This window comes from Bison bison, unplaced genomic scaffold (genome assembly GCF_000754665.1).
Source record: "Bison bison bison isolate TAMUID 2011002044 unplaced genomic scaffold, Bison_UMD1.0 scf7180017864172, whole genome shotgun sequence".
In the NCBI taxonomy this organism is placed as follows: domain Eukaryota; kingdom Metazoa; phylum Chordata; class Mammalia; order Artiodactyla; family Bovidae; genus Bison; species Bison bison.
In genome coordinates, this window is record NW_011494744.1 from 3705407 (window position 1) to 3716251 (window position 10845).

General features: G+C 43.1%; 1 protein-coding gene across 1 annotated transcript in view; it reads right to left on the reverse strand.

The window, feature by feature from the left end:
• RPP30 (ribonuclease P/MRP 30kDa subunit) overlaps window positions 1-7734 on the reverse strand; it is a 28077-nt gene extending 20343 nt beyond the window's left edge. Inside the window, exons 1-5 of the mRNA XM_010842211.1 lie at window positions 7620-7734; window positions 6087-6142; window positions 5497-5553; window positions 4251-4325; window positions 1351-1422 (exon numbers count right to left, since the gene is read on the reverse strand). Coding sequence (XP_010840513.1) covers window positions 1351-1422; window positions 4251-4325; window positions 5497-5553; window positions 6087-6142; window positions 7620-7701 — 342 coding nt within the window. The 5' untranslated portion in view covers window positions 7702-7734. The remainder of the gene's footprint in view (window positions 1-1350; window positions 1423-4250; window positions 4326-5496; window positions 5554-6086; window positions 6143-7619) is intronic.
• Window positions 7735-10845: the final 3111 nt, after the last annotated feature.

A 10845-nucleotide genomic window follows, 5' to 3' on the forward strand; every position in this document is an offset into this window, starting at 1 on the left:
GGTGGAGATCTGAGCCTGCCTGATTTTAAAAGGTTCCACAGGGGTCTCTGATGTCTAAGATCCACTCGATCCTACTTCCCTTTTCTCTGAAATGAAATTCTAGAGAATTACTATAACTGAGCATTTCAGAAAAGGAGTCAGCAAAAAAGGGGAATTCATTGCTAACTTGTGCTATTTCCCTGCATTAATATAAACAATGAAAATTGTGAGTGTACCTCAAAAACTAAATTTATCACACAGAAGTCTCCTTAGTCAACAGCTCCATCTACTGGAATAAACTTAGGGAAAATCTTCTTATAATTTTAGAACAGACTACTTAAAAATCGATTATGTTGTAAAATTAAAACATTAAAGACCAGCTCCATAACACCCCTTTGGTGGATACACTTTTTGGTAGATGGCTATTTTCTTGAACTGAGACAAAGTCAACATTCCTTAATTTCTAAAAGCAGCTATATCTCACTTTACACGGTAAAACATATTCCTGAAAAACTATTATTACAGTTGATTTCTTTTCTCCTGTGATCACTAACAACTCCCAATGTGTTCTGTCTCAAGCTGACAAAATGTATTGAACATATACATTAAACAACTCTGCCTCCTAAAAAGTCACAGAAATGGCCATTTGAAAAGGACAAAAGAAATTCATAAAGGTTCTCTTAAACAAAAAGGAACACCAGCAGACAGTTGATTCTGAAGGATATCTAGAAGACCATGATCATGCTAGCATACGGACCACGCCTCGGAGCACACAAAGGAGAAGCGAAGCAGAGAAGGACCTTTTATGCCACAGTAGAATCTCGTGCCTTTCTTCTGTAATACGCAGCAGCAAATAGCAAGGACAGAAACTGAAGTGGTAAAGAATCCACTTGCTAATGCAGGAGACACAGGTTTGATCCCTGACATGGGAAGATCCCACGTGCCATGGGGCAACTAAACCTGAGAGCCACAACTTCTGAAGCTGACTTGCCCTAGAGCTCCACAACAGGAGGAGCCACCTACAAGAGAAGCCCATGCAATACAAGGAAAAGCAGCCCCCCGCCCACAGGTAGAGAAAAGTCTGCACAGCAAAGACCCAGCACAGCCAGAAGTATACAAATAAACAAAATTATTTTTTTTTAAAAAGAGGAAAACTTGATGGACTCTCTTAGTATCAGCCCATCAAATATCTAGCAGAACAAACAAAACAAAATATGCCACCCAAATACACTCTCAGGCAGTTCCAGGACTCCACATATAAACGAAAAATCCTCAATGTTTCCAGATGGATCAAACAGGTCATCTACAAAGGTACAACATCAGACTTCTTATGTAAAATAATGAGTACTATTTTCTTTTACTGTTACTTACATGAAAAAGTTTTTCTGTCTTTGGAAAAACTGCAACAATATCATACAGCCGGACTCTTGAAGAAGTTGCTCTCTAGTAAAATGAAAAGAATGTTACCGTACAGGAACAACACAACAACAAATGCTTATGGGATTCTGACTAGTGTCCTGGCTGCACTCACATTTCAATCTTGTAATACCTATAATCTGCCACTGACATTTTTGCCTTGCTTTGTATGTTGACAGAAAAGACTTTCTCAGCACATAAGACTCCAGTTATCAACACCCATCTCATCAATCATCTCTCCTTCCTTCCCACATTATCATGCTTTACCTGTATATCAAACATTTTGTTTGAGACACAAAAATCAAATTAGACAGCTCCTGCTCTTATAAGCTAGCAGAGGAGCTTGACAGAAATTGACTGAGCACCTGCTATATGTAGGGCACTAGGGATACAAAATCATTTAAGGCATGTGTCTGCTTTCAGTGGAGCTTATCATTTTTCGGTGAGACGAGAATTACACATGACTAAGTATGACGTGATTAGGTTCACGATGAGAATACTGTTAAATACAAATTAAACTGCTAGATGTGTAAGAAAATAACCAAGAGCCCTCCGACAGAAGGAGAGAGATTTATCAGTTAAAGATTATTTATAAAAGAAAGTCTCAAACTGATACTGTATGTGTATGCATGTGAAAAGGCTGAAAAAATACATATTCAAGTTTACAATCACTGAATGATGAGATAATATGTGCTATTTCTTCTTTCCCTTTGACACCTTTTAAATATTTTACCTCTTATTCTGTAAAAAGAAAAAGCAAGATAAAAATTAAAGGAGGAAACAGAACGGGTGAAGAGATGCAGCAGGTACTGGGCTTGAGCAGCTAAGCAAACCCACTGGGCAGATGCATGCCAAGACAGGGCAGGTTCTAGGTCTCAGAAAAAGTCAGGATCCAGTACTCTTTTCCTCGGCTTGACACTCCCACTTGGGATAGGGACTGAAAGGGGCCACCAGGATGTTCATGGTAACGAGAAAAATCAAAGTCTGTGACCATAAAAAGTCACTTCTATGTCTCCCCAGGCTTAGAGAACTGGAATGCAACCTGCAGCTATAAAAAAAACCCAAATTTGGTTTTTCATAATTTCTTTAGCAATGCTAATTGTTAGAAAGGAGGCCAGCCCTTCCTTGATTACTCCTTTTCTATGAGAGAGGAGGCCATTCCAGCTAATGATGAAACAGCTTATGTTCTCAGAGATCTCACTATCTCTCTCCCTCACTGATTCATCACATCAGCACCAGCTATTTGCAAGTCTCCATTTAACAAACAAAATCTAGACAGCAGGTTCTCACCAGCATCCCAAGCCTTCTGTTCCTCCATGGAGTGAAGTTGGTTAAGCAAAGTTAGCAGCAGACACTGGCTGTATTTTCTCATAGCCCAATCATTCCCATGGAAATGGCTTTTCGTAAGGCAACCAATGACCACCATGTCATTAGGGAACTTGCCTGTCCAAGACACGTTTTAGCCCTTCTCCTCAGGTACGCTGATGTTGCTCACCCTTCTCATGCTCCTCATTGTCCACCCACTCCTCAGATGGCCCGTCTCAGTCTCCCATCCTAGCTCACCCTCTACTCCACCACTGAATATAGATGTTCCTTAGGATTCTGTCCCAGACCTTCTCCTCCCATGTTATACTTTGACCAGGGAGTCTCATCCATTCTCATGAGTACAATTACTCTCTACAAGGTGACCACTTCCAAATGAGTATCTTGAATTGCGGTTCCTCTTCTGAGGGCCACGTCCTTTTTTTCCAACTACTCATTTGACAAGCTCCACTTGAACTCTTGCGGCTTCTCTGGTGGCTCAGTTGGTAAAGAGTCTGCCTGCAATGCAGGAGACCGGGGTTTGATCCCTGGGTTGGAAAGATCCCCTGGAAAAGGAAATAGCAATCCACTCCAGTATTCTTGAGTGGAGAATTCCAAGGACAGAGGAACCTGGTGGGCTACAGTCCATGGGGTTACAAAGAGCTGGACATGATTGTGACTGTCTTTTCACTGGAACTCTTACAAGAACTTACTGTGTCTCAAACATGATGATCTGACACTTATTTCTCTTTGTATGTTTCATCTCAGGAAATGGTACCATCTACCTATCTGGCTGCTCAGGCCAAAGCAGGGAATCACCACCTTCGACCCAATCAACATAAAATCCTGTCAATCCTCCCCTCCCCCACCTTCCTTTATCCTATCCTTTATCAAATCCCTTCCTTTATCCCCTTTGATCCATTCTCTATAATGCAAATCTCATAACTGTACTCCCTTAGTTAAAACCTTCAAAGGCTTTTTCTAATTGCTCACCCAGACCTACCTTTCTAACATCATCCTCGGTTAGACAGCTCATCAGGCTCAACTCAACTGGCATTTCATTTCCCACCATGCACCATGTTTTTCTGGGATTTAGAATCTTGCATAATTTATCCTGTCTGGGGGAATATCCTCTCCCTATCTGGCACCAATAACATTCACTGATTTGTATGGCCACAGTTTGAACATCAGCTTCCTCAGCTTGGCCTCCTGTTACACACTCCCAGAACATTCCTTATTTACTATCTCCCACTTTTTAAACATTTTTCCCATTTTCCAAAGGATTATGTCTGTATTACTCATAGCAACATCACCAGTACTCTATGTCTGGGTTGTGTAAATTCAATGAATACCAGTCACTGGAAGACTCTTTAAATCTTTAAAAGCTTTAATCCTTATACGTGTGTCATGAATAGAAGAGACTCTATTATACCATGTGAATTCTGAGCTAAGGAGAGCAGTCAAGTGTCATACACTGGGGGTTAGGGAAGATGTAAGAATGAGGTGAGTTGAAAAGCAAGTGTTAAGACCAAGAGAGAAGAAAAATAACTTACCAACACATTACAGTGAGACGGATCCGAAACGATAATTGTTAGCCTAGTTAAAATTTTAATTGGTTTTGATTTTCCCTGTAATAAAAAAAGCACAAAATACAGATGACTGACTTTCCTCCTTACCAGTGGAAAGTACTCATTAAAAGGTACTAACAATACAGAATAGTGAAGATCAGTAAAACCTAGCCCTAACTCTCAAGGAATTTATAATAGAGGTATACTTTGTTTTATTGTGTTTTGCTTTGTTCTGCTTCACTGATATTGCTTTTGTTTTTTTTTACAAACTGAAGATCGGTGGCAACCTTGTATTGAGCAAGTCTATTATGATGCGTCATTTTCCAACAGCATTTGCTCACTCGCATCTCTGTGTCACATTTTCATTTTTCTCCCAATATTTCACATTTTTTCATTATTATCATATTTGTTACAGGGATCTGTGATTACTGATTTTGCCTAAGTCCTAATCACTAGACTGCCAGGGAATTCCCTGATCTCTGATGATACTATTGTAATTGTTTGCAGTGTCAAAGACCACACACATGTCAGACATTGAACTTAATCTATTGTTGAAATAACAACAAAGGATTGAGAATATTACATAAACTTTTAGTTAATAAAGCAGTGGCAGGGTATGAGAGGACTCACTCCAATTTTGAAAGAAGATTCACTGTGGGTAAAATACTATCAAACAGAGTTGCATGCTACAGAGAAACTGTACTGAGAGGTTTCATGCAGCAAATTCATCGTTGTCTTATTTTAAGAAATGGCCACAGCCACCCCAGCCTTAGCAACCACCACCCTGATCAGTCAGCAGGCTTCAGCATCAATGTAGGACCCTCCCCTGGCAAAAAGATTATAACTTACTGAAGACTCAGACAATGGTGAGCACATTTTTAAGCAGTAAAATACTTTTTAAAATTAAGATAAACATTGTGTTTTTTTAAGAAATAATGCTGCTGCACACTTAACAATGTAAGCATAAACTTAACATGAATCAGGAAACCAAAACATTCGTGACTTGCTTTAATGTGGTAGTCTGGAACCAGACCCACAGCATCTCTCAGGTATACCTGTATAGCTAGAGAAAAAAAGATGTACATAATGTTTCATGGAAAAACTAAGTCTTCATGGAAAGGTAAGACTGGTAGACAAAGGAAGGGGCAGTGCAGGTTAGAGAACCAAACGTATGACTGGGAATGTCTGAACTGGATGAGTACATATTATGTTTCTTAAACAAAGCACTTACCTGTACAATTGGCAAAGTCGTAAATAGTTCAGAAACAGCTACCGGTTTTTCAATTTCCTATGACAAATAAAGAATAAGTTTTTAGAAAGCTAATTTCTAGCATGCAGAAACCCTAAATAAGCTGTGTGTATGTGCATGCATGTGTTTTTTAATGAAGAAATTTGAAGCCGAGTAGGACAGGAGAACATCAATGGAAAGGGAGGATGAACAACAATTTTTTAGAATGAAACAATCTGTAAGGAACAGTTGTTGGTCTAAGGAGAGAGATACACATATTTACTAGTATGTTCGGAAGGGCAATCATTCAGTAATGAGTCCATGACAGTAAAATAAAAAAGATTAAATATTGTGATTACAGTTTAAACAACAACAATGCACTTTTAAAGTTACTTAACATCAAACCAACTTTAAGAATCTTTACACCATACCCCAGCACTTCACAAAAAAGTTATCATTTGCACAGATATGTATCAGCTCAACTGTTAACATATAAAATAATGCACAAAGAGTGCTCATTTGTAGCTTCCACATTACCAATACACACAAAATAATTATAAATGCTGGTTATTATTGTCAGAAATCTATTTTACCTGTTTCTTTTCCTTAAATTCAACAACATGATTGATGGCAACAACTGAATAGCCCACTGAAAAGAAAAATTGAACATTCTTGTCAAATACAACAACCTCTTTTACACATAAGCTCATACCAATTCATGTCAAGACTACAAGGTAGAAGAATGGTTAAGAGTATGGACTCTGGAGTCAGATTTGCCTGTTCTCAAACCTGAACATTTCCACTTAAAAGTTACTTAACCTTAAGTTTCAGGTTCTTCATCTGCCAAATGGTGATAATATCAGGATTCATCTCATACAACTGTCATGAGAATTAAGATAACACACGCTGGATGTTTTAGAACAGTGCCTGGCACAGACACTGGGCTTTGTTTGACTTTGGTGATGTATTATCAGCATGACAACAAAGACCCTTATCTTTGCCTATCTTCTTTCAACCATTATTCTTTTTCGTGTCCCTATGTTCATTTTCATCTCATCAAATTTATACTTTTTTCACTATCAATTTCATTCTTACGTTGTCATTTTTTTCTGTTGCTTTTTACCCTTTCTACTTCTTCAGAGACCCTTTTGCTAAGGAGAAACAGGTTGACCACTAATTCACACCAATGTCCACGTTCTCCTTTGAGCTACCCACCAAGAGACTGAAAACTCTCTGAAGCCAGGGCCTGGCTTTATCAGCCTCAACACAGCACTGCTCCGGACATGTGGACTTCAAAAATATGTTTAAATCATGACTCCAATCTTTAAGCTATTTAAACACCAACGGTGACGACAGGATATTAATATTAAAAGATAACGCATATTTAGGCCAAAATAGTGGTCTCCTCCCTCATCAGTTTGTCCAAGGTCCTTTTCTTCCTCTCTCAAATATTTACTGAGCATCCATTACTTAACAGACCCTGAAGAAACCTTTTCTTTTGAAACCCTTCTATCCCCACTTAGCAGTTGCGATTCACTTCAATAATTTAGATGAAGTCTTACCTCTCACGGCTTTTGTTTCCCCTGGATTCAAACAGGAGTAACATTCTAGCCATTCTGCTCTCCTCCCACCTTCCTAGTAAGTCCTCCGCCTCCACTTACTCTCCGTGTAAATAACATTCCAACACTCTGACCCACATGCCCCCTCCCCATTCTCAGGGCCCCCCACAGTACTTCTGCATCAGTTTCCAGCATTTGACGGCATCAGGACAATGTCAAGAGACGCAGGAAGGGGCGATATAAAAACCACTCGTGTAGGTGTGCACTTGGGAGCCCTGTTTTCTTCTATCCATCAGCTGTGAGGCCCATGCAGATCCCCCGCCATGTCAGGGCCTCAGTTTCCTCAATTCCCAAGACAGAAGGAGCTGGACTGGGTAACGTCTCCCCAGTGCTTTCGAGTTTCCCGCGGGTCAGAGCAACACCGCAGGGGCATCAGTTTCCAAGGACACGCCGGAGGCCCCAGGACACCAGAACTAGGCCCGCCGCGTCTCTCCAGAGCATGGCTCGACAGCCTAGGGACAGCGAGACAGCGCAGGCACGGGGGCCCGCGAAGCCCGGGAGACTTACGGTGAGCAGCGTTCTCCACGAGCCCACGCAGCGCCTTCAGGTCGGAACCCGCCCGCAGGTCCAAATCGGCAAACACCGCCATGCTGAAGTCACGTGAACCCTGGCGCCGGCGCAGCCTCTGGGCCCCGCCTCCTCGGGCATGCCGGGAACTGCAGTTCACCGGCTCGGTCAGCCCCGCCCTCCAGTAGTCCGCGGCTCTCAGGCTCCAGCAGAAGTTAGCATGTGGAGATTAGCAGCCTCGCTTCAGTCCTTCTTGGTCTTCTCCCAAATGAGAATGTCTGGTTTCTCCTAGGGTTGCGGGGTGGGAGTTCACATCTCCCACCCTTCATCCTTGGAAATAATGTAGAAAGTAATTCTTTTAAAATGGACATGAAAGTGAAAGTGAAGTCCAACTCTTTGCGACCCTGTGGGCTGTAGCCCACCAGACTTCTCAGTCCATGGGATTCTCCAGGTAAGAGTATCCAGGGGATCTTCCTGACCCAGGGATCGAACCCAGGTCTCCTGCGTTGCGGGCAGACGGTTTAACCTCTGAGCCACCAGAGAAGCTGGACAAATACACGATTAACTGAGCGCTTACTTGAACCAAATCCTTTTGCTAAGGGCTGGAAATGCTTTAAAAGTAGTAGGGAACTTGTTCTTTTTTTCCCCGTTAAAGGCCATTCCGTTGTTTAAAATGGACTTAACGGAAAATGGGGAAACTGACCTAAAAGCGGATTGCCAGGGGGAAAGGCCTTTTTCCTCTGTCTGAACTGGGGGTTCACAGCACGCTACTTCCTTACACTCAACATCCTCAGCCACCAGATGGCAGGGTTCTCTCTAAGATGAGAGGTTAGCTCCATCAGGGGTTTAGCCAAGAACTGGGTAGACAAGAGAGGAGCATAATTGAAATAAGAAGAAATGTACAATCAAATTCAACACAATTGATATTTCCACATTTTTGAACTTCGTGTAAGTGAACTCTTCTTAAATATTGATCAATGATCCAAGAACATAAAACTGTCAAACTACAGTTGACATCAGATGACATCATGTGGTTGGATGGCATCAGCGACTCAATGGGCATGAATTTGAGCAAACGCTGGAGGACAGAGAAGCCTGGCGTGCTGTAGTCCATGGGGTCACAAAGAGTTGGACATGGCTTAACAACTCAACAACAACATTAACATCAGTGCTCTTTCAAACGATCTGTGATGAAGGGCCTGGTTACTGCCCTCCCCACCCACCCACCCAATTGTTCTAGGACCCATTCCTGTTTCCTCCTGCATGACCAGTAGACAAATCTGGCCTCAAAAGTTTGATCAAACATCTGAATTCCTGTGTACTCGACTGAATAAGAAGAGTCCAATAACTAGGGACTTGGGTATCCAGATAAGGCCTAATGGGTGTGAAAGTTTCTAAACAGTTCCAATTTCTGTGCTAACTTATCACAGAGAGTACACAGACAATCTCTAGCCTGAGGCCACATCTTGACTTGTATTCCTCTCATGATTTTCCCCTTGGTCTCAGAAGGGAATTTTAAGAGGGATCTGCCCCACGTTATTATTGTTCAGTCACTAAGTCATGTCCGATTCTTTGCCGCACCACAGACTGCAGCACACCAGGATCCCCTGTCCTTCACTATCTCTTGAAAGTGAAAGTGTATATTGCTCAATCCTGTCTGACTCTTTGTGACCCCATGGACTGTAGCCCACCAGGCTCCTCTGTCCATGGCATTCTCCAGGCAAGAATACTGGAGTGGGTTGCCATTTCCTCCTCCAGGGGATCTTCCTGACTCAAGGATGGAACCCAAGTCTCCTGCACTGCAGGCAGACTCAAATTCATGTTCATTGAGTGACTGATGCCATCTAACCATCTCATCCTCTGCTGCCCTCTTCTCCTTTTGCCTTTAATCCTGTCCCTAGAATTGCATGTAGTAGCAAGCAATTCTCCTTTCGGCTAAGTTTAGTGAAGAAAATCTTTTGCTTTCCCAACGCTTGATATATCCTAAGTAAGAATAAAAATTTACTTCTGCAAAGAGAACGAAGTCATATAAAGCAAACCCTTTGCTTTTCATCAGAATATCTGGTGTTAATTTCACAGGATCTTCACCAGTTGTTATGGAAACTCAAGTCCCTGTGCCTGATACACAGTGAGGCTAAACAATACCAAAATGTTGGAGTTTAGAACAGAGAAGGGTTTATCAAGGGCCATCCTAGGAGATGGGTGGCTCATGCTTAAAAACCGCCAGCAACCCAAAAGTTTTCAGCAAAGCCCTTTTCTAGGAAAGGTGAGGGAGGGGTGTAGTTAGCTGTTGCAAACTTCTTGGGGTCAGATCCTTTGTTCTTGAGGTCAGGTCATGGTGAGGTAATGGTGTTCCTGTAAACTTCCACGAGATGAATATTATTCTCTGTCCTGACAAGAAAGGACAAGATCCCAACCCACAACGTTCACCCTCTGAGGTTCAGGTCCTGGCTAAGAGGAAGCAGAGCTCAGCTGGAGGCGTCTTCAGAGCCAGGTTCCCAGACGCTGTCCAGCTGTCGTCATTGAGGGAGCCAGGTGCCCAGGGCCCACCTGACCCTCAGGCTCCTCAGGCCACCCACACGGCAGGGGCCAGGTCCCCCAGACTGCATCTTATGCAGACTGCTGCTATTAGGTCACAGAGATGGGAGTGGGGAGAGGTTCACTGCCACCTTAAGGCCTGGGTCTGGCCTGTGGGTGGCCTTGGGACAGATTCTGGATCCCTCCAGGACACTGCCCCATGCCTGTTTCCTGGGCCCCTCCAGTTCACCGGGCCTCAGGCCAGGAAGTGAGTTTGAGGGCCCTGGGAAAAAGGCTGGGATCCACCTCTTACTTTTCTCTCTGCCTGACAGCCACCACTCTGCCTGACTGGAGTTGGCTGAAGGGGCTCACTAAGGGTCACTCTGACAGTTGGTTGCTTGTGGGCGGGGCCCACTGCAGTGCTGACCAATGGCTGAGCAGGACCCCTAATAGTTCTGTGGTAACCTTTACCTGGTAACAGGGTAGGAGGTTAATGGCACACAGCAAGGGCCGGGTGCTAAGGGCTGCACTCAGTCATACTCTATCACACTATTGTAATAGAGTGCAGCCGAGTGCAGCCCTTGGCACACCGCCATTGCTGTGTGGCATTATCCCTGCACCCTGTTACCAGGGAAAGGTTACCACAGGACCATGAGGGGTCCTGCTCAGCCATTGGTCAGCACTGCAGTGGGCCCCGCCCACAAGCAAC